At 33.9% G+C, this 20,539-nt stretch overlaps 4 protein-coding genes and 2 long non-coding RNA genes across 8 annotated transcripts; 3 read left to right on the top strand and 3 right to left on the bottom strand.

The window, feature by feature from the left end:
- Positions 1-2,271, bottom strand: HSFA6B (heat shock transcription factor A6B). Its single transcript, NM_113182.2, has 2 exons — positions 1,720-2,271; positions 1-1,025 (listed from the first exon to the last, which is right to left on the bottom strand). Exons 1-2 carry the CDS (start codon positions 2,077-2,079, stop codon positions 165-167), a joined length of 1,221 nt encoding a protein of 406 aa, NP_188922.1. The 5' UTR covers positions 2,080-2,271; the 3' UTR covers positions 1-164.
- Positions 2,272-6,881: 4,610 nt separating this feature from the next.
- CLL1 (allergen-like protein) lies at positions 6,882-7,802 on the top strand. The gene is made up of 2 exons (NM_113181.4): positions 6,882-7,083; positions 7,371-7,802. The coding sequence occupies exons 1-2, from the start codon at positions 6,999-7,001 to the stop codon at positions 7,607-7,609; spliced, it is 324 nt and encodes a 107-aa protein (NP_188921.1). The 5' UTR covers positions 6,882-6,998; the 3' UTR covers positions 7,610-7,802.
- Positions 7,803-9,264: 1,462 nt separating this feature from the next.
- AT3G22810 (auxin canalization protein (DUF828)) lies at positions 9,265-12,642 on the bottom strand. Of its 3 annotated transcripts, NM_113180.3 has the most exons (7): positions 12,157-12,642; positions 11,595-11,705; positions 10,904-11,336; positions 10,570-10,812; positions 10,435-10,484; positions 10,076-10,133; positions 9,265-9,715 (listed from the first exon to the last, which is right to left on the bottom strand). In NM_113180.3, the coding sequence occupies exons 1-7, from the start codon at positions 12,463-12,465 to the stop codon at positions 9,501-9,503; spliced, it is 1,419 nt and encodes a 472-aa protein (NP_188920.1). In that variant the 5' UTR covers positions 12,466-12,642; the 3' UTR covers positions 9,265-9,500. The 3 variants fall into 3 exon arrangements, with proteins under 3 accessions (NP_188920.1, NP_001326088.1, NP_001326089.1); NM_001338599.1 differs by having other exon boundaries at positions 9,290-10,133; positions 12,157-12,610; NM_001338600.1 differs by lacking the exons at positions 11,595-11,705; positions 12,157-12,642 and having other exon boundaries at positions 9,267-9,715; positions 10,904-11,570.
- Positions 12,643-14,303: 1,661 nt separating this feature from the next.
- Positions 14,304-14,585, bottom strand: AT3G04315. Its single transcript, NR_141085.1, has one exon. It is a non-coding gene; the product is annotated as an other RNA (long non-coding RNA).
- Positions 14,486-14,701, top strand: AT3G04305. Its single transcript, NR_141084.1, has one exon. It is a non-coding gene; the product is annotated as an other RNA (long non-coding RNA).
- Positions 14,702-16,410: 1,709 nt separating this feature from the next.
- Positions 16,411-18,348, top strand: AT3G22800 (Leucine-rich repeat (LRR) family protein). The gene has a single exon (NM_113179.4). The coding sequence runs from the start codon at positions 16,585-16,587 to the stop codon at positions 17,995-17,997; it is 1,413 nt and encodes a 470-aa protein (NP_188919.1). The 5' UTR covers positions 16,411-16,584; the 3' UTR covers positions 17,998-18,348.
- The last annotated feature ends 2,191 nt before the right edge of the window (positions 18,349-20,539 follow it).

Raw genomic sequence — 20,539 nt, 5'->3', positions numbered from 1 at the left:
GTTGGTTTAAACAAAAAGCAATTTTATTTCCAAAAATAAGAAACGGATTTAACCCCCAAATTCAATAAGTTAGTCCACGACTCACTTGATTGAAACAAAGCCAAATTACTAATAGGAAACAAGTTGATTCAAATGCTTAAAGTAGTCATCATTTCAATTTCTTCTTAATTAGTGTGTGAACTAGAACCCAAATAACCAAGTTGCTGAATTAACACATCAACATTTTCTTGATCTCCTTCAAAATCAAAATTTTGACCTTCATTTAACAAATCTTCCCAAAAACCTTCACCATAAATCTCATTGTTCTCCTTATGGTACCCTTGTTGTTGATCTTCTACTTCTTCCTCATCATTTCCTTTTTCCACATTCAAGACTTCTTCCCTAGCACTGGAATTATCTCCAAGTCCTTGAATGTGCATAGCAAGTTTGTCCAACTCCGACATCTCGAATTCAGACATGTTTCCATATGTATATTCCTGACTCATACCAATCAATGCTGAGGATGAGGCTGCAACATCATTCCCATAACCACTTTCATCACCATAATCTTCCACATTTCTTTTTCCTTGATCGATCGGTCTTTGTCTCTTCTTGCTGATCGCCTCTTCGATCTCTTTCCTCTTTTCCTTCTGCTCTACTAGCTGCTGAATAAAATCTGGATTCTGCATTGCGCGGGCAAGGAAGCTCATCATTTGTTTTTGTTTTGACTCGGTCTTCTTGAGCTTCTCTTCAATCAATGTGAGATACATTTTGGTGCTTTGTTGTTGCTGTCTTAGTCTCACTAGCTCCATCATCAACACTTGCTTGTCTCGCCTTAGGCTGTCCATCTCTCCATCTAGACCGTACCTACCCACTTCTATGCAAAAATTGTCTAGAGATTGTTGTTCAGAACTTTGAGGTTGTTGCATTTGATTACTATTATTACTTGTTTTTCTTCTCCTTATGTTCTTGAGGAGATGCTTTTGCCCTCTAAGAAACCCTTCGTTTGCAAACTCCCACCGATCCGGATTCACCTTTCTGAAACCCTATTTAAATAATTTTATGATTAGATTCAACTCCAAACTTGTCTTAATCAACTTTTCTAAAATCACAAAGCCAAAAAAAATACTCATAAACTCTAACCATCTCATTCTCAATATTTTGTATTTTATGCAACTAGAGATAAGTGAGTTTCCACATCGTTGGTGTAATTTTTATTTAGAGAGATAAACAATTCAGTTGCATATCATATCAATCAATGTTGTAGAGAAAGTTTTTTGGAGATCTCTAACAAACAATGTAAAACATTTGTACAATGTAGAACATTTCAAGAGATCTCTTTAAACCAAAAGACACACAAGTGGGTTGTAAAATATTATAAGTCTCAAAAAATTTCGGAAAACAGTGATCCCCACTTGCATTTATATATATAAACTCACGAATGCTTCAAGCAATCATATATATTATAATTACAACTAACTAACCACTCTGATGATGTATCGAAAACACCAACCAAAAGCCAAGTCTCAAGAACTACATTAAAATTTTGACTGCACCATAGGGAAAAATCCACAGAAATCAAATATTTTACCCAATAGTTGTAGTGGTCACGATTTTATTGTGAATTAGTAGATAGATCTCCTCAAATTAGTGAGAATCACACAGAAATACGAACATATATATATACATATATATATAAAGTTTTGTTATATATTAGTATATATAGAGATTAGGACTTACATATGTGTTGAGCTGGCGGACAAAACTGGAGAAGTTATTGTGCTTGAAGAATCTGGGAAGGAGAGTTACAGAAAAGGCCTGTGGATCCCAGACAATGAAGCTGTTATTGGATTTGCTCCAAGACACGACATGATTGGTTCTTGAATCTTCCACCAAGTCATATGTCTTTGTCAAAAATGGAGGTGGCCCTGATTCATGGAGACCTTCTAATGGTTGTGGATAGCTCAATGTTGTTGGATCATTTATGGCTGCTTCAGCCATGGAAGATGAATAAAGGTATGAAGAAGAAGATGGTGGTGATGGAGAATCACTGAATCCAGCAGGAAACTCCTCTTTAATGAACCTAAATGAAGGATCCATGGTTTTAAATTTAAACAAAGATTTTTTTATGTGGGTTTGAAATAATTCACAAAAAAAAATGAATCAGCAATAGTGGGAAAATGTGAATTATATTAGAGAGGAGTGGAAATTGAAAGGATGCAACTTTGGAAAATTTGCAGATAGAGGGAGAGATATTTTGTGTGGAGTTTTGGGTGTGAAGATGAAGTATATATGGAGAAGATAGGAGAGATGAGAGAGACAGAGGGAGAGACAAGGAAGCAAACAAGTTTGTATTATATTACAATTTTATAAAACTTTGATGATGGATTCCTTCTTCTTTTGTATATTTTAAAAAAATATTTTATTTCCCTTTTTAATTTTCTATTAGAAATATTATTGTTGTTTTCATATTAAAAGAATTTGCACTTTGTGTTGTTGGCATCTAGATAGTTTGACATGTTAGAGCTAAAAGCAAATCCTGAGATATTTTCCACTCCCTGATGAGTCACTCTTCATATTATTCTAAGCAAAATAGGCAAGATTTTGTTTAATAGCTTATAATAAAGAAGTGTTCGTGTTGTCTTCTGATTGGTCTAAATTAAGAATTGTGCATGTTTTTACACCCGTCAAGATCCTTCTTATTTTACACAAATATATCCTTTTCACGAAAATCATTGAAAAGCGACAATAAATATATCCAAAAGGTTTTTCTGTACACTTAATTGTGGTATGATTTTTTGTTGTTACGGATGAATTTGAATTAATATCTTCTACTACTATTATTGTTGACATATTTTGTCTTGATTTATTGTTAATAAATGTGATTTATCAAAAGTTGTTATACTTTTCATAACATATTTTTCATGGTAGTCAATCACTAATCAACGACATGGTTCAGATGAACAAATCCATATTTATCCTCTCAACAATGAATTTTAATCGTCCAATGGATTTCAAAACTTGTTTCAAATATATATTCCGACTGAATAAAATTTGCAAATGTGAATTTTTATCGGTGTTGTTATCCAATTTTTTAAACTTGACATTGTAAAAGACACTAGTCCCACCGGAGGAGACATGAGTCCCACTAAGGCCTTTTTAATCCACAAATATGAAGCTTAGATCCAATCCAATGGGCAGGGTAGCTTCCAAGTTGATACCGCTAAAGTAAGAGCACTCGCTCTACTTCTACCCACAATCGTTTAGTTACCATGATAGGTCAATAGTCCTTGGAGTATTATTTAGAAACAAATCAAAAACAAATTTTCAATTAAGAATAAATATCTCACAGTGTTTCTAATTTTGCTATCGTGTCATGTTATCAGGCCGACAACTTTACCCATTCCAACCTGGAAAACCCACAGACTTAATACTAGATTAGACTGTATAATCATCACATTTACTTTTTGGGTTTAATAATCCAAAAACTTTTGCTACTAATTTATTAATAATTTAGAACGTGAATATATAACAAAGTACGCATCCATATGTAACACACGTACGTACGCGTTTTGAGCAGCGCACAAACAAATGTACACATATTCGATTACTTACTGTCTTTTCTTAAATATCTGTTTTTGAGGTTAAACAGGTGTAAATATCTTCCAACCTAAATAATATTATTATACTCTCCATCAGGCGAATTATACAAATCTTATAAAAACCCTACAGCTAAAATCTAAAATTGGTGGCAAAGTACCAACGATAACCTACCTAAAAACAATAACGAGAAAATTGAATACAAAAATATGGATAAAGTTTGATACGTATAAACACAGTGGGTCCAAATTTAGAAATCAACCACGTGGCCAAGGCTACATTTATAAACATGGTTTGTTTTTAATTAGGGAGAAAGAAAATACGTCATTATAGTTGTCTTAGTGCAAGCATTATCGGCTTTTGAGGACTTTCAAATCGCTGAGAAATTGACACGACGCCTTGTGAGTGTGTCTAAAGCATCCAAAATTAGTAGGGGTACGTGTTGATTGTTCATTAGGTTCATTCATATACTAATCATATAATTATCTTTATGTGATTACCTAAAACACGTGAAACCTAAACACGTCGACACGTGTCTCTACCCCTTATATTATTTTATTCTCGATCTACTATTCGTTGATTTTGATGATTTTCGCATAAGATTGAAATGTTGACTCACTCTAAAAAGGGTTTGAAAAAGTAAGATATTTATGTCCCTTCTCCTGAAATTAGATATTTGTATGCACTTTATTGTTAAGATATTCAAATATTTTAATGTTGGCAAAACTCGAAATATGTATCTTTCATTAAGTAATATATAGCCAAACTTCAAACGAATGGTCCTTGTACGTTACAAGTATATGATATGAAAATGATATTAATTCAACAGCTTGGTCCTTCACGACTTGACGTACATGACTTTTTTTGGTAAAATATGTTGAGATTATTCTTCATAATCAGTTATACATATAGAAAGAAATACATATGAGTTGATCATTTGACTCAAATAGCTCAAAACATTTATATCATCCTAGATAGAATTGGCAAATTACATCGACTCATGAAGTAATTACAGTGAAATAAACTTAACTAATTCTTTATATATATATTATTAATCTTTGTTCATCGAATATTAGTGAAATTATAATATAAATTTTAAATTTATTGAGAAAATAGTTTGTTCATTAACTTTTTTAGCAGAGTAAAAAGGTATAATACTAATATTAGCTTAGGAAATTGAGTTTATACAATGTTTAATCCGAATCCACGAGTCAAAATAATAAATTAGTGGCTCATAACAAAGTCAATATTCCAACATCGAACAACATTAGCCGCACAGATCCAACTTCATTTTAGATGTTTAAAGACAACTCTTTTTTATTTGCATGCATAGTTACTTAGTGAGATAGACAGATTCATTTAAACTGAGACATCACTGGTTCGATCCAGCCTTTTAGCTGTGAAGCACTCAATGAGCCAAGTTTCCTTGTAATATGTGGATTTCACTAATTAAGAATAAATTTTATGTTTTTTCCCCCTTCAAAATTAGGGTTGAAGGTTGATTATCAAGTGATATTGGTGGATACAACAAGTCCACTTAAACCAAGTAAGCTTCCATTATATACTTTGGGAGTACTTTTTAATAATGTATCAATATTAATATTAGAAACTAATAAGTTTTCTTATATCTATTGATAGTTTACACTTTACAGTTTTAAGACAAAGAAAAATAAATATTGAAAGATGGAAAGGGAAGATATAGAAATAAGTGAGTTCAGTGTCACTCACTATATGATATTCATTTTTCTGATGCTGACTTATGACTTTCTTATATTTTTCTAAATCCCAATATATATGTTTTTTGTTCCTACAAAGCTAAATATATATATTTTGATTGTGAAAATACGTAGTCTCCATGTAAAGTATCTGTTAAAAAATTAGATGGAACAAAACAACTTGAGGGAAACTGAACATTTGTGGAAATTGTTTTGGCTAGTAAATTGAGATCTCGCTTAACATGTATCAAACTATTGTCTTGTAGTTTAGTCGTCCACAATAGAATATCTTGGCAGACTTCAGAAACGCGTATATATTGGGCTCAGACCCATTTCATATATTGTTGGCCTCTTCTTCCAAAGTAATTGTAAGAAAATAACACATAAAAGACTAGACCACCAATAATTATTATCCAGAAAGCCCAACCTGCGCCACACTCATTAAATTGATCACTAGTCTATCTTTTTTTCTTTCTTTTTTTCATATTTAAATAGATTGATTTAATTTTCGTTTGTAAATCCCTGATCCATGGGTTTGAATTCTCTCCAGTTTTTAGCATTCTATTCAGAACCTGATCACCAAAGAATGTAAAATAAGAATGAGTGAGATTTTCACCTGAAATTATTCGTTCATTTAATGTATAATTTATAATGGTAGTCCAGATATAGTTTATATAAAATATATATGTACTAAAGAGAATTAAAAGAGCCCATGTGGAAGTAAATGTGGAAGATCGAACGCCCTTGGTCTTCTCTGGAGTGAATTTAATTAGTTTGTCTTTCTGTATATTGGATTGTCGAATCTAATTGGTTGGAGTGTGGATCACTCAATCAATAGTTGTTACTTTTTAGTCCGTTTATTCCTAATAAAAATAAAAGATAAAAGTATACATTGATCTATATATCATATATGTATACCATTGATTTAATTTGGTTCATTGCAAATGTATACAAAATATCGACTACTTATGTGGTAAACTTTCCTTTGTTCAATTATAGCGCTTAGGTTTCAACCTTTCTGATGTGGTTGTTCCTTTATAGACATTTTTTTTTTGTTATATTTTAAGGTTAGTGTAAATTAGTTTTCCCTGTTGGAGCAATGCTTTTTTCTTTTGGACTAAGTTTTTGGAGACATTTTTAGTCATCTGCCGGCATATGTAGTTTCAACTTGTATCATTCTCTTGATTCTTAATAAAATTTAGATGAACAAAAAAAACTCAATTATGTTGCAAGAACTTAGCCATATAGAAGTTTTTCGGATCAAAGATCTAACCAATTTAATTAAGTTGAATCGGGTTACAAAAACAAAAAAAACAAAAAAAAACTAATGTGATTACGTCTTTGTACGGCTATGACATCTTTATTCCCATTAAACATCCCATATTTTTTACCTTAAGAGTTTTAAAATATAGTTAAAATATATGAGTTTAGAAAAATATCGATAAATATTAATAATGAAGTTTAGAAAGATTAACAATAACTCTAATATATTATTTATATTTATATTTATCTTAGCTTATGAAACTTAGATTAATTTCATCGCTACATAAAAATGACAATGATTGAAGATGGGGGTTTGATTATTCATACACTCTTTCTCTCTCTTTATTCATTACTCTCTTTTACATGTCTCTTTGACTTTGGACCACTTTACCCAAAATTCCTAAACCTAAAGACAAAAACACTCCTCACCGGTCCTGGCTAATGGGCGTCGTCCTCCCAACTCTCATCGTTTATGCTTTCCTTCTCTTCTTCTCGTCGTCCTCCGCCGCCTCTCTTCAACGTCCCAGTAAGAACCCACTTCTTTAAACTCTTTTATCTACTATCATGTTTTATCTACATAGCATAGTTTGTTTGTTTTGAAAAAAAAATCTATATGGAACCGTTTTTTCTGTATAGTTATGTGTGGAATAGGAACCTAAAAGATCTTAACTTCTAACAATTGCATACTCAACTAAGCAAAATGTTTTGTTGCTTAAACAAAAGAAGAAATGAAGGAGAAAAAGTGAAAACCCCATTTTTTGTTTCTTTTGCCTATTTACTAGTAGTCATGAATTTACTCTGTCGTTAAACCAGGTGGAGGGCTTGGGCAGGGGAAGAAGGAGATAGCTAGGTCGGGTTTACCGGGTCAGATTGTAGATCAGAAGCGGTTAGGGGGACCTGGCTCGGTGCCTCCGATGTGTAGATTGAAGTGTGGGAAATGTGAGCCTTGTAAAGCAGTTCACGTTCCGATTCAACCAGGTCTGATTATGCCACTGGAGTATTACCCTGAAGCTTGGCGCTGCAAGTGTGGCAACAAACTCTTCATGCCCTAAAACCAAAAACAGATCTTCATGACCTAACTTAATTAATTCTTCAACAATTAGTGAACTTTTTGTTAGCTTTTTCTTTTCCTCGGGATTAATTTTGTCCTCCTTACTAATTGGTTTTTACTGGTTAGCTTTGAGGCAATATTTTGTTTAAAAGTTATAATATGATCATAACAGTTTTTAACACATGGAAAAATATGATAGTAATAGTTATATATAGATATATAACCTTATCAAAAAAATGTATGATCATTACAATACACATATCATTCCTTATTAAGTGCGTTTGCCCCCCTATTTTCAGACCAACCCCTCTTGATTTATTAGTCGGCTCATGTGTTTCGGACCCATAGGTTTTAATTGGTCCCTCGATACCCATTTGCCATTAGCCATTAGGCCATTACTTGTCGTGTGTAGTAGTTTATTAATCCATTATTTAGTCTATTTTTCTTTCAGACATGTCGAACTCAAAATTTTGGAAATTCTCTTTTAAATTGTAATGTTTTTTTTTTCTGGTTGAACTACGGAGAAGATATACTTTTGGCTGTACACATATTTCTAATATCTTGTACACTATAATAACAACTGGAGCAGATTTTTGCATGAAACATATATTCTTTTGGGAAATGCTTCTAGCAATCGTGTGGTGTTGGTATGTTACGTAATGCAATGGGAAACAATTTTCTAAGTTGTGCACATAAACCAAGGCGCAGGCGTACGAAACACACGAGTTGGTCTTACACAACTTAAGCTTTTAATTTATCTTCCAAGTCAAAGTCAGTTTTTTCACATGCAAGCGGGGCCTGTTTCTACTATTTGTTCTTGCCAGATTAAGTAATTCATTAAATTGAACGGAAACAAAATTGAAAGTAAATGTAGTATATATGTACATTTAATTTCATTCAAGAGATAAGGAAATAAAGGTGAAAAAAACTGTGTATACTGTATAATGTGTGTAGCCATTTGGAATGTGTAGGTGTAGCCATTTGGAATGTGTATTCTTCTATGATTTGCTCCTAACATGTCATACGTACGAACACTAACTCAAACACATGATTGTTTTTAAAACCAAACACATGATTGGTTTTTACCACAAAAAAAAATATTTATTAGCTAGTTAAAATTTAGGTTTAACTTGGAGAAATTTTTTGGTAGATTTATAATAGATAACCTTACAAATTAACTGGGCCAGCCCAAATACACACCCAATATAGTCCATTGGGCATATGAAAAATTTCATTATGAAAAGATATACTTATTCGTTTCCAAAAACATGCATTTTAATATTTTCATTGATATATTATACTAGTCAAAAGTCAACACTATAATCATCATGAGCGTTGCCAACACCAAATGTGGACCGATGAATTCTATAACTTCAGCAAAGCCAATACATTGGATTTCTTCTAGAAGCTTGGGTTTGATGGGTTTCGGACTTACTAATGTTACATGAGCGTCAATTGTGAATCCATATGCGATGATTGTGAGCATACCTATTGGAGGACACAGTGCTATCTCACTAGTCACTAAGCTTGTATGAACATTTAGGCTGGTACCGTATTATTAAGTTAATACATGACTGCAAGAATGTGGTGTTCAATTTCAAACATGATACAAATCAAAATCAATATGGGAAATGGACCTACCAGATTACGACCTTATATAAAATTAAAAATTTGATATTAAACTTTTTTCACAAAAAAAAAATATATATACAAACACCAAGATTTGTTTCACTAGCTACCCTTATAGAGGCCACATTTAATCCTATATACCTTACAAAAAGACATTACTCTAAAGAAAACACCCTTAACTTTCTCCAAGTTATAATTTGGCCCCATAAGTTAGATATCACCCCTCAAAAAGTAGCTCTGAACTCTTAAAACTACTACTCCCTTCATATCCTATATCTGTTATTCCTCTCGGCAGCAACAGCAATAAGCCTTGAGACACCTTGTGTCCACATTTCATACTCTCTCTGGCTCTTGCACTGAAATTCTACAATCCCTCGCGGAACCGTCTTTAACCCAAAGTATCTCAAATCCTCTCCTCCTTCCAGCAAATGGCGGCCTGGCCAAGCTTGAACGTTTTTGATCACATCAATCACAACATCTGAAGTAATTTAAAAGAAGACAAAAGATCAGGCAAATAAAAATATTAAGGGAGAATGTGCAAGAGTCTTGATATTCACATCCAAAAGACAGACTAAAAACAAAAAAAGTTAAAGATGGCGTCTCCTTTTGTTTTGATCCTCTGATCACTTTAGTCCCAAAACCCTTTTGCTTTTCTTCTCAAATCCCCATATTCAAAGTAGACCCACATCAAAGTTTTGAATTCTCATATTATTGATAGTATTAGTAGATAGTGACAAAGTTAAAGCTTTCACCTTTAGTTATGTCACATTAGTATACTATGAGAATATATCAAGATTCTACTAGGTGTATGCATAATAAGGGTAAGAATTTCTCTTACTTTTGTTCTTCTTCGTGAAGGTCCCTCCTACATGCCTGCTCTTCATCTTCAATATAACCTTCATGTTCAATAACCAAATCAAAATCATAAGAATGATGCCAAGAAATGGTTTTAAGCAGAGACTAAAGCATATTACTAGATATATACATCATTCACAAAATTGCTTTCTCTTCTTTTATTGGTCTCTGAAATCACTTTTTCATGTTCTTTTTTTCTATTCTTTTAACAAAATCACACTCATGTAGGTGACTTAAAAAAGTTTCCACTGATTCACTAATAATGTATCTCACTTTAATCTTTCTTTCCTCTCTCCAAAGTTCATCAGATCACTAATATCAATGCTCAAGAAGGAATCTTACTTGATTTAGCCTGTTTATGTAAACTGAAACTATTTTCCAATGAAGATCACCTGCCACCAAAACCACAACATTAGTTAAGAAAATGGATCCAAAACCATAACAAGAGAAACACTGTTAATAGATTAGCGTTTTAACCTTTGCGGGTGCGTTTAAGAAGTTGGCCACCTCGAGCAAGCCATTCTCTATTGCAATGTCCCAAGAAATTATCCTCAACTAGAAATTCGCCACTATGACTGCTGCTTGAGCTGACATAGCTCCCGTTACCATTAACATTGCTGCAACCTCCGAGATTGATTCCTTTATCCATTGGAATAACTGATGCAATGTGCCACACCTCCTTCATAGCTCTAGCCTTCAATGTAGCCACTCCTCTTAACGCTACACCAGAAGCAAAACAAAAATGGCACTCAAGCAAAAACATGTTTTCACTAGAAACATAGTATCAATTTCTAAAACAAACTCTAAGAACCTGTGGCTGCTCCAGCGGTTAATGTCATGATATCTCCCGCAGATCGAACATTAACAGCAGAACTAACAACGGAAGCTAAATGATCCCTCTCAGCTCCCATAACTTCAGCAGCTTCCACACATTGAGCAGCCACAAGTGTTGCAGCAGAAGCCACAGCCATATCCGTCTTAGCCATATTCTCATCTTTTCCAGCACTCGACGAAGCAGCAGTTGCAGCCGCGATAGCAGCCACCGCGGCTGCCACACCAGCTACTGATACAGCAGCATGTATCTGAGCATTGTGTGCTCTCATCTCTTCCTTCTTTTTCTCCCTCCTGTCTTTCAACCACCGTCCAACTGTCTTGGACTGTGTAGTTGTTGCAGTGATAGGTCCCGGAGTTGTTCCCGTTGAACGGTATTGAGAGTTGAAATTGTTGTTTGATCGGCAAAATTGCTGCATAGAGCAAATAAAACACAACAAAATCAGATTCTGTGTTAATTCACAACAAAACGGATAAAACAAAAGAAGAAACCAAATCGAGTAAAGATTAATGCTTTATATTAAAATACACTTCAATAATTTAATAAGCAACAGCCAACAATCCATGAATCTTCATCGAAGATATCAAAAATATTACTATACTAATTAAACACAGAGTCACACATTAGCAAGCGAGATTAAAGAACCAAACATTATGAGAATGTTTTAGACCTTAATGTCGTCGACTTGATGCGGCGAAATCGGAGGACTGTCGGTTAAAGAACCATTGAGAGGACCGCTGCTATGAGAAAGCCGACCAGATGTTCGTGGCGACACTTCCTGCTGCAATAACATAATTTAAAGTTATGGCAAAAGAATTAAGAAAGAAGACAAAGAAAGAACAGTGAAATTGTTAGCTTTTTGACTTGAAGAAAACTCCAAACTTTTTTTGTGATTATGTTATAGGGTCCCATGAAAGGTGAGTGTTTTAGAAAATCATATCGATTTTATTAAGGATGATATATATGATTACAAATCATTGCGCATGAAAAATTCAACTTCGTTGAACCCACTGAAGAATTCATGATTCATGAGAATTGCGAAAGATAAAAAAAAAAAAACGTGATCTTTAGACCAAAATCGTGCTTAACTCATGAAATTGTAATGACCCATCGATAGAATTGAGTAAACATAGAATCAAATTGACGAAATTAAGAGAATTGAGACAGAACAGAACAGAATTTTTTTGTCTGCAAATGCTCTGTTTTTTAGGAAAGCGTTATGAAACACTTACAGACTGAGATAAGATACGATCCATGACCATCTGAGAAGTTTCTGAGCAAGCGAAGGAGAAAGGGTTTCCGGAGACGAAGCTGTTGTCCTCCGTTTCGGTCTCGCCGGCGGCGATGGGTTCTTCGAGAATGACGGTGGTGTTTTCGATTGAGGCTTTTGAGAGGAGTTGCTGAGAAGGAGTGAGAGCTTTGGAGACTTCGTGAGCTGATACGCTCCAGGAGCGAGAGAGAAACTCCATCGGCTCTAATGGTGTCTCCGGTGGCCGGAAAACTTGGTCGGAACGCCATGGTGCAAACACTGGTTTCTCCATTTTACAGAGAGAAAGAGAATGTTGAGAGATGGAAGAGAAAGATGTGAATGGCTGCAATTTGTTTTGTGATATACTGATATGTGACAACGAGAGAGATGGAGAGGGAGAGTAATGTATGAAAGTCACAGCTTTTTTCCTCTTCTCTGCTTCAATGCTTTGCTTTATTACTCTTCCTCTTAAAAAGAAAATTTTGATATTTAAAGGTAATAAATACGATATTTTTATCTCTTAATTTGCTTGTAATTTATTTATTTTTTTGTAACTTAATACACTCTTATCTTGCTGTCAAAAAAAAAAATATACATATATATACACACTCTTATCTCACTTTTATACGCTTTTATATAGTATATGTTTTATCCTATATATATATATACACATACAAAAACAATTTCATTTTAAAATAATATAATCAATAATAATAAAAAATTGAAATAAATTTAACTTTCCAAAAAACTTTAAGAAACACAAATAAAAAAAAATCCAAAAACCTCATATATTTGGAAACCTAGTTTAAGAAATAGTTTTTATTTCATCAAAATTAACATATGTTCCCAAAAAAAAAGTGTAAACCAATTATTTAACATAGTCCTATGAGTATGATTACAGTAATTAATCACGGTAATTTTGATTTAACTTTAATCTTTACTTTACAGTTTTACACAAATAATTTTATAAAACAAATGAATAGAAATACTGAAATGAGAATTTAAGGAGACTCTGACTTCTATCTTAAAGGAGTGATAAATGGAAAGAAGACATAAATGATAAGGGACCTCATGAGTCCATGATGAGTGACCTGCAAAAATGTGGCGACTCCATCATTATTGAAATATTGGCAGGAGAGAAAGGTGTGCCAAACTTCCATCATTCCATGGATCCCTGTTAACATTAAAAAAATTTGGTATATTTTGTTATGACCATGACTTGGTTCAACGCTTTATATGTATGGTTTGATTATATGTATGGTTTAATTTGATAAGTAAGTTCAAGTGTATATATACATTCATTTGTTAAATATTCAATAATATATCTAATTTCATAATTTAGATTATGTTTTTTTTTTAAGAAAAAAACTCAACGTAAAATCAAATAAAGCCACGAATTAGCGTTACAGTTTGACAAAAAATTAATTTAGAACGAAAAATCTATAAAATCAATTACGTTTCGAACTTTTATCTACGAATAACGGATTGGCGTTACAGTTTAAAAAACAAATAAATTAATAAAAAAATAAAGGCGTTACCGTCTTCAAAAAAATATTATAATAAAGAGATTTTTTTTTTGATATTTAATAAACAACAAAACTAAAAAAAAATATGAGCATTTAAAAAAAATCTCTAACCAATACATAACTAAACTGAATTTCTTACAAATAATTTATTTTTTCGCACAAAAAAACAAATAATTCATTTTTGATTTATTGTACATTTAAAGAAAGGAAATCAACTAAGTATTGTGTGTTGTAATCTGTAAAGCCAATTCTATCTAAATATGAATTATGGAAAGAAAAAAATAAAAAACAAATTACCGTTTTCATGTATAACTTTCTTTATGTAGCCGACACTAGAGTTCATTTTTGACTCCCATTATTGAACTTTCTTACCCTTCTTTGATATAGATTCAACCTAAATCTGAAATATTATATTGTAGTATCTCCTATCCGGGAATATATAGTCTGTTTGACAATTTTATTGTTTTTCTTATATTGCTTTAATGAAACTCCATCTTCTCTAACAACTCAATTATATCGGAAACTTATAAGAAGTCATAACTTCCAACTTTATTTTGAGACTCGATTCAAATCAGGTTTCTTTGACATGAGTGTCAACAAACATTGTCAAAAGGCCACAAACATTACTTATTGACACATTATTTTTTGTTTTGGTGACAGAAAATAGCATGATACAATCTCACATGGCTCGCATCAACGGCATAGGACGGACCCACAGTTCTGTATCTGAACCTGATGGTTGGTCTGGACTGGACCAGACCGAAGAGCTCGCTACAGAAAAAGGTACGAGATGACACCTCCAGAGAGTGGAGGTGTGTAGGGTAGTGGACAAAAGGGATAACCTCAGCAGAATTTGTCTCATTTGGTTAAAGAGAGAGTAGTAATTCTTGATGTGGATACCACTCACCCTTTCGTATTAACTTTCACGTGTTTATCATCTTGACTGTTTTATAAGTATCAACTTTAAAAACTATACAACATTTTTGTTACGAATTTTATTGTGATTTATTAAGATAACGATATGCTTTTTTCAAATGAAGCTTAATTGTTGATTGTTTTCCGAGAGTGGCTATATTCGTCAATTGTAATTCTTTTGTAGAAGCCGTGATCAGTAGAACTAGAAGTAGTCCACCATTGTACTATATATTCATGTCATTATCTAGTTTGTGTAAACGTAGCGAATTGTGATCACGTTATAAAGTTGTCGAAAAGATATATGGCACTATGAAGCTGGATTGGATCACAAAAATCTTTGGGGCCGCTTGATGAGCTAAACCTTGGGCGAAACCAATTCAATTTCTTTTCAAGAATATATGTAGAAAAGCCCACTAAACTAATGTGTGACACCATTGAAAAGACATTGGACCAAAAGAACCCAACTTTTTTTGGGCAAACATTACAACTTTTCTTAGGATTAGTTTGTATTGTAGCGACATTAAGTCCGTTAACAAGTTAATAAAGTGTTAAGTGCACGAAAGTTTTAAGAAACTCATTTTTTTCCACAACCAAGTGGAGATAATATCAATATACATTGTATTATGGATGAATGTGATGTCAGTATGAATCTTTGGTAGTTAATCGCAGATTGTGATAAGTGTTTGACCTAGCTTAGCCATCGAACTTGATTTTGAAGAAATCTTCAGATCAACAGAAAAAAGAATCTCAAGTGGCTTGGTAACTAAAATATATATAATAGTTGCGTATACGTGTACAAACGTATAAACATACGTATATACGGAAGTCAAAAGCATCGATATTAACTACACGCCAACCCTCAAAATAAATTCAGTACATGAAAGCTAAAAACATTACGATCCTCAGGTGATTATTAATCCTGTGATTAATCTCAAAATTAAATTGTTTAAAGAGCTTTTCCTAAAATGATATTGAGTCACAAATAGTAAAGACCACTAGTTTTCTGAGAACAAGTTGTCTTAATTAAAGTAAAGAACAAGGGAAAGATTTTGTTTCTGTCCAAATCCACAGTTTTCAACATTTGGTTTGTTTTCAAATATGTTTTCATGCTTTTTAGGAATATTGATATTATAATTAGACAATAATGATCTAAAAGTTTACTAAAACCGTGTTTCTGGTGGTAATTAATTAAACAAGTAACAACCATCCGATGATTTATAAATGCCCCCCATGAAACTATGAATTTATATATTACATGGTTATGTGCTGGATCGTGTTAACGGAGTAACACTTGTGTCGAAGAAACGAGGCAATTGTCGTAGACCTACTTACTAAACAATCCATTTTATAATCCACATTCGTGTACTGTTTCAACAGTGATACTAACACATGTAGCTCGAGAGTTCATATCCCAATATTGTCATTAATGGTTTATTCAGGAGTTACAATGATTTTTGGCTTTATATAATTTTTCAAAAGCAACTTTTTGGATGACTTAAACATATTTTGTTGAAATTTAAACTTTGGATATGTGATATTATTTGACCATTAGAAGTGTTAATATTTTTTCCAATTTGATTTCTACAAGAAGTGGATACACAGAGATTAGAAAACTATAGATGCATTATTATGGATCAAAGAACATTCTTTTGCTAATTCTGACCTTCTCTACCAAACCAACAAAAGTCAAATCAATGCTGTACTGTCACCCAATATATGTAAATTCTTTTTCAAAAACTTATCAATCATCAAATTTGAATTAATCATCGTTATAAAATAGTAATTAAAAAATTGAACACACTATAAACAAAGACTGACTCTCTTCAAGAATAACCATTCTCATCTACAATTATTTTCCAACATCAACATATAACTTTTCAAAGGAAGTGGTTACACCCCCATTGTGTATACATATGTAACCTTGTACTCCCATTTCCACAACACAAAACAACCTCAAAAACTCATTAGTCATGAGAGAAGACACCTTCTTCTTCCAGTGGTGGTTCTTGGTCTCTGGTCTCAGCTTCATCTTCCTTCTTCCTCAAGCTTTCACCTACCATACTCCTCCAATAAACCCGTGCTTCGCTCATCCTTTTCTTCCTCCTATCACAAACCCGAGGCTCTTAAAAGCTTTCACAGCTCTTCAAGCTTGGAAGTTCACCATAACCTCTGACCCAAACGGCTTCACTTCTAACTGGTGCGGTCCTAATGTTTGTAACTACACAGGCGTGTTTTGTGCACCGGCTCTAGATAACCCTTATGTCTTAACCGTCGCTGGTATAGACTTGAACCATGCTAATATCGCCGGTTATCTCCCTTTAGAGCTTGGTCTCTTAACCGATCTTGCCTTGTTCCATATCAATTCCAACCGTTTTCAAGGTCAACTTCCCAAAACTCTAAAATGTCTCCATCTTCTCCATGAGCTTGACGTCAGCAACAATAAACTCTCCGGCGAGTTTCCTTCCGTAATCTTCTCTTTGCCTTCCTTGAAGTTTCTCGACATTAGGTTCAATGAGTTCCAAGGTGATGTTCCTAGCCAACTCTTTGACCTAAACCTCGACGCTCTCTTCATTAACGACAACAAATTCCAGTTTAGGTTACCGAGAAACATCGGAAACTCTCCGGTTTCTGTTCTTGTCTTGGCCAACAACGATCTCCAAGGATCTTGTGTACCTCCAAGTTTCTACAAAATGGGGAAAACATTACACGAAATCATTATCACGAACTCACAACTAACCGGTTGTTTAAACCGGGAAATCGGTTTGCTTAACCAGTTGACGGTTTTCGACGTGAGTTACAACAACTTGGTGGGTTCGTTGCCGGAGACTATAGGTGATATGAAGAGTTTAGAGCAGTTAAACATTGCGCATAACAAATTCTCCGGCTACATTCCGGAGAGTATCTGCCGATTACCAAGGCTCGAGAACTTCACTTACTCGTATAACTTCTTCTCCGGTGAGCCACCGGCTTGTTTGAGGCTTCAAGAGTTTGATGATCGTAGAAATTGTTTACCTTCAAGGCCAATGCAACGGTCTCTCGCTGAATGCAAATCCTTTTCTTCTTATCCTATTGATTGTGCATCCTTTGGCTGCTCTCCACCTAGTCCACCGCCTCCTCCTCCTCCTCCTCCACCTCCACCTCCACCTCCACCTCCACCTCCACCTCCACCTCCACCTCCACCACCGCCACCATATGTGTATCCTTCGCCGCCGCCACCACCTCCATCACCTCCACCATACGTGTATCCACCGCCACCGCCACCATATGTGTATCCTCCACCGCCATCACCACCATATGTGTATCCTCCGCCACCACCGTCACCGCAACCATATATGTATCCTTCACCTCCTTGTAACGATCTTCCAACGCCGGTGCATTACTAAGGCTTCTTTTGACCGAGTGGGATGCAATAGTTGAAACTGCCATCTGTTTAGTTATTGTGTTCTACGTTATGTAACGCTAGTGTTCATTTAATTGTTATTTATTCTCTTTTAAATTTATTTATCAAAAAGTTAAATGAGCTTTAATTGTTTGTCTAATAAAACAATTGAAAACTTGAAGGGAGATATGTGTAATTTGCTCTGGCGAGAAGACAAGTTTATTGCATAGTACGTGTACTTAATAAGATATGATCACGAGTCCCTTCTTTCTCTTTCCCATCGTTACATTCTCGTACTTGTAGTTGTAGCTGAGTCTCAATCCAACCGTACAAGATATCATCTTTCTAGTTATTGCACGTCCCATTGTACATTTAATTTTCACCAAGAACACCAAACGGTACCTTTAGTTTGGTGTTTTTTCTGTGTGTGTGACGAATTGACTACAAGGCGATTTTGATTAGTTGATATAAGTCTATAAGCGGACATCGTATAGACTTATCAGTACACATAATTCAAGTTCCAAATGCATGGTTTCTTTTCTTTCTATAATTAGGGATTACATGCCATAGTTTAGAAAAGGTTAAGATCGTAGGAGTTTTATTTAGCACCACCCGGTTAACTCGACTTGAACCAAGAATAAACCTAATGTTTGACCTACTTCGAAAGCTCGACTTTATTAACTTTTTGGAATTACATGGAATTAATTAACATTGCTTTCATTTTCATCTAAATAAAATCACATTTGGGCGATGTGCCAATGGTTGACGAAAGTTTACAAAACATTATATTATTAAATTAGATGGCATTAATTAACCATGTGCTTTCGTTTTCAACTTACGACAAATAGAATCACATTTGGGAACTGTGTCAATGGTTGACAAAGTATTGTAAACCGTGTTTCTGGTGGAATCAGTAACAACCATATGAGTTAATTAAAGATAACTAATTTGCTCTAACTCGAGACTAACCAAATTAATTGTACACGAATAAACAACGAAACTTTTATTATTGGGCCTTGGGCTATGGTATTGGTTTCGGCTAAGTAACGAAAGCCCAATAAACCAGCTAAGCAATTTGGTATTGGTTCTGAACCCAAAACAGGGCCCGGTTCAGAATAAACTGGAGATGGAAGAAGAGTGCTTCAAGGAGACAAAACTGGTGCAAGTGCAACCTGCAAAGTTGATGTGTCGTTACCAAACCGACAATGCGACCTTTAAACCATGACACTTCACCATCGATTGTTAAAACATTGACCATTCACCCACCGCTTATATACTCTTTCACATATACACTGCATTCCTTTGTATCTTCATCATATTATTAATATATAAATGCACAAATGTGTATCATATATGTGGATGTTTATAATCATTATAGGATGTTAATATATCAGGCTTAGGCCCCATAATCTTTCTGCCTCCTTTTATCTTTCTCTTTTTTTTTTTGTAATAAGAGGACTTTACAGAATAATAGAGTTGCAAATGTTGGGGGCATTCTTTTACCAACCAAAAAGAAAAAAACAATATATTTGCTTCTAACATATGACACTTTAAAGACATCTCACCTTTTTACACTTTCAGGTGACTCCTTTTTCTTTTTCCTTTTGTTTTAGGAGATCTTGATGACCCCTTAGTTATATCTCTTTTGTGATTTTGAAGATATTGCTATTGATGTTTGTTGGTGGGCTTGTAGTGTGCGTGCATAAGAAAATCCGAGTTTTGAGAGCTGGGATACATCTTTTGATATATGGGGTAGGTTTGGACCACAAGTGAAGATAGAAGAAAAAAAAAAAACTAGTGTAGTTAAGATTTAATATAACATCTTTTATCAACAGAAAATAATCTATCAATAACCATACTACTGTATTGAATCTGTGGATTTAATCAATCAATCTAAATTTAATGTCCTTATCTTACGGCTATCTTCATACAAATTCTATTTTGCAAAAGGTTTAACAAAGATTTCGTCTAAGCATCACTTAGGGTTGGCTTGGTGTTTTACTTATGGCGAGTGACCAGATAGTTTACTTGACACACCGTATAATTAAAAACAAAATACAATCAACACACGATATATATCAACATCAAGTTTGTGGATTGGAGTCTAAGAATGAAATGACATGGCATGATTTTACTAACATGGCATGTTTAACATTTTGTGGCACTCAAACAGTGAGCTATCATTGTTTTAAGCACATATATGACAAGTTATTATATTTAGATATTAATAATGTTCAGCTATGTCGTTAAAAAGAAAATTCCGAGTTTGTCAGTAAGAAGAATGATAAGTAAGATAAAACAATATCATGCAAAAGAAGCAGAAAACGAACCATAAACACCTAATAATAATCATTGATGTTCTGAAATATTATAGGTTTGAATTCTTGTATCTATTTTGTAACGAATTGACATGTAATTTATTTTCTTTTCTAAGAAGCACGATATGTGTATAATATAAGAAAGTTTCTTAAGAAACCGGGTTGCACCGTTGCATGGAGGCGAACAACACACACAGCAAAACATGATGGACCGGTATATATATCATT

Source organism: Arabidopsis thaliana, chromosome 3 (assembly GCF_000001735.4).
Source record: "Arabidopsis thaliana chromosome 3, partial sequence".
In the NCBI taxonomy this organism is placed as follows: Eukaryota; Viridiplantae; Streptophyta; class Magnoliopsida; order Brassicales; family Brassicaceae; genus Arabidopsis; species Arabidopsis thaliana.
The sequence above is the reverse complement of the archived record's forward strand: the minus strand, read 5'-3'. Positions and strand labels throughout refer to the sequence as shown.

Coding starts and splice junctions, on each gene's coding strand:
- AT3G22800 (NM_113179.4), top strand. CDS start 16,585: ATGAGAGAAGACACCTTCTTCTTCCAGTGGTGGTTCTTGGTCTCTGGT.
- AT3G22810 (NM_113180.3), bottom strand. CDS start 12,465: ATGGAGAAACCAGTGTTTGCACCATGGCGTTCCGACCAAGTTTTCCGG. Junction 10,134..10,434: donor ACATAAACAGGCTAAATCAA/GTAAGATTCCTT, acceptor TTGAACATGAAG/GTTATATTGAAGATGAAGAG. Junction 9,716..10,075: donor CTTCACGAAGAAGAACAAAA/GTAAGAGAAATT, acceptor AAATTACTTCAG/ATGTTGTGATTGATGTGATC.
- HSFA6B (NM_113182.2), bottom strand. CDS start 2,079: ATGGATCCTTCATTTAGGTTCATTAAAGAGGAGTTTCCTGCTGGATTC. Junction 1,026..1,719: donor TCCGCCAGCTCAACACATAT/GTAAGTCCTAAT, acceptor TTATTTAAATAG/GGTTTCAGAAAGGTGAATCC.
- CLL1 (NM_113181.4), top strand. CDS start 6,999: ATGGGCGTCGTCCTCCCAACTCTCATCGTTTATGCTTTCCTTCTCTTC. Junction 7,084..7,370: donor CGCCTCTCTTCAACGTCCCA/GTAAGAACCCAC, acceptor TCGTTAAACCAG/GTGGAGGGCTTGGGCAGGGG.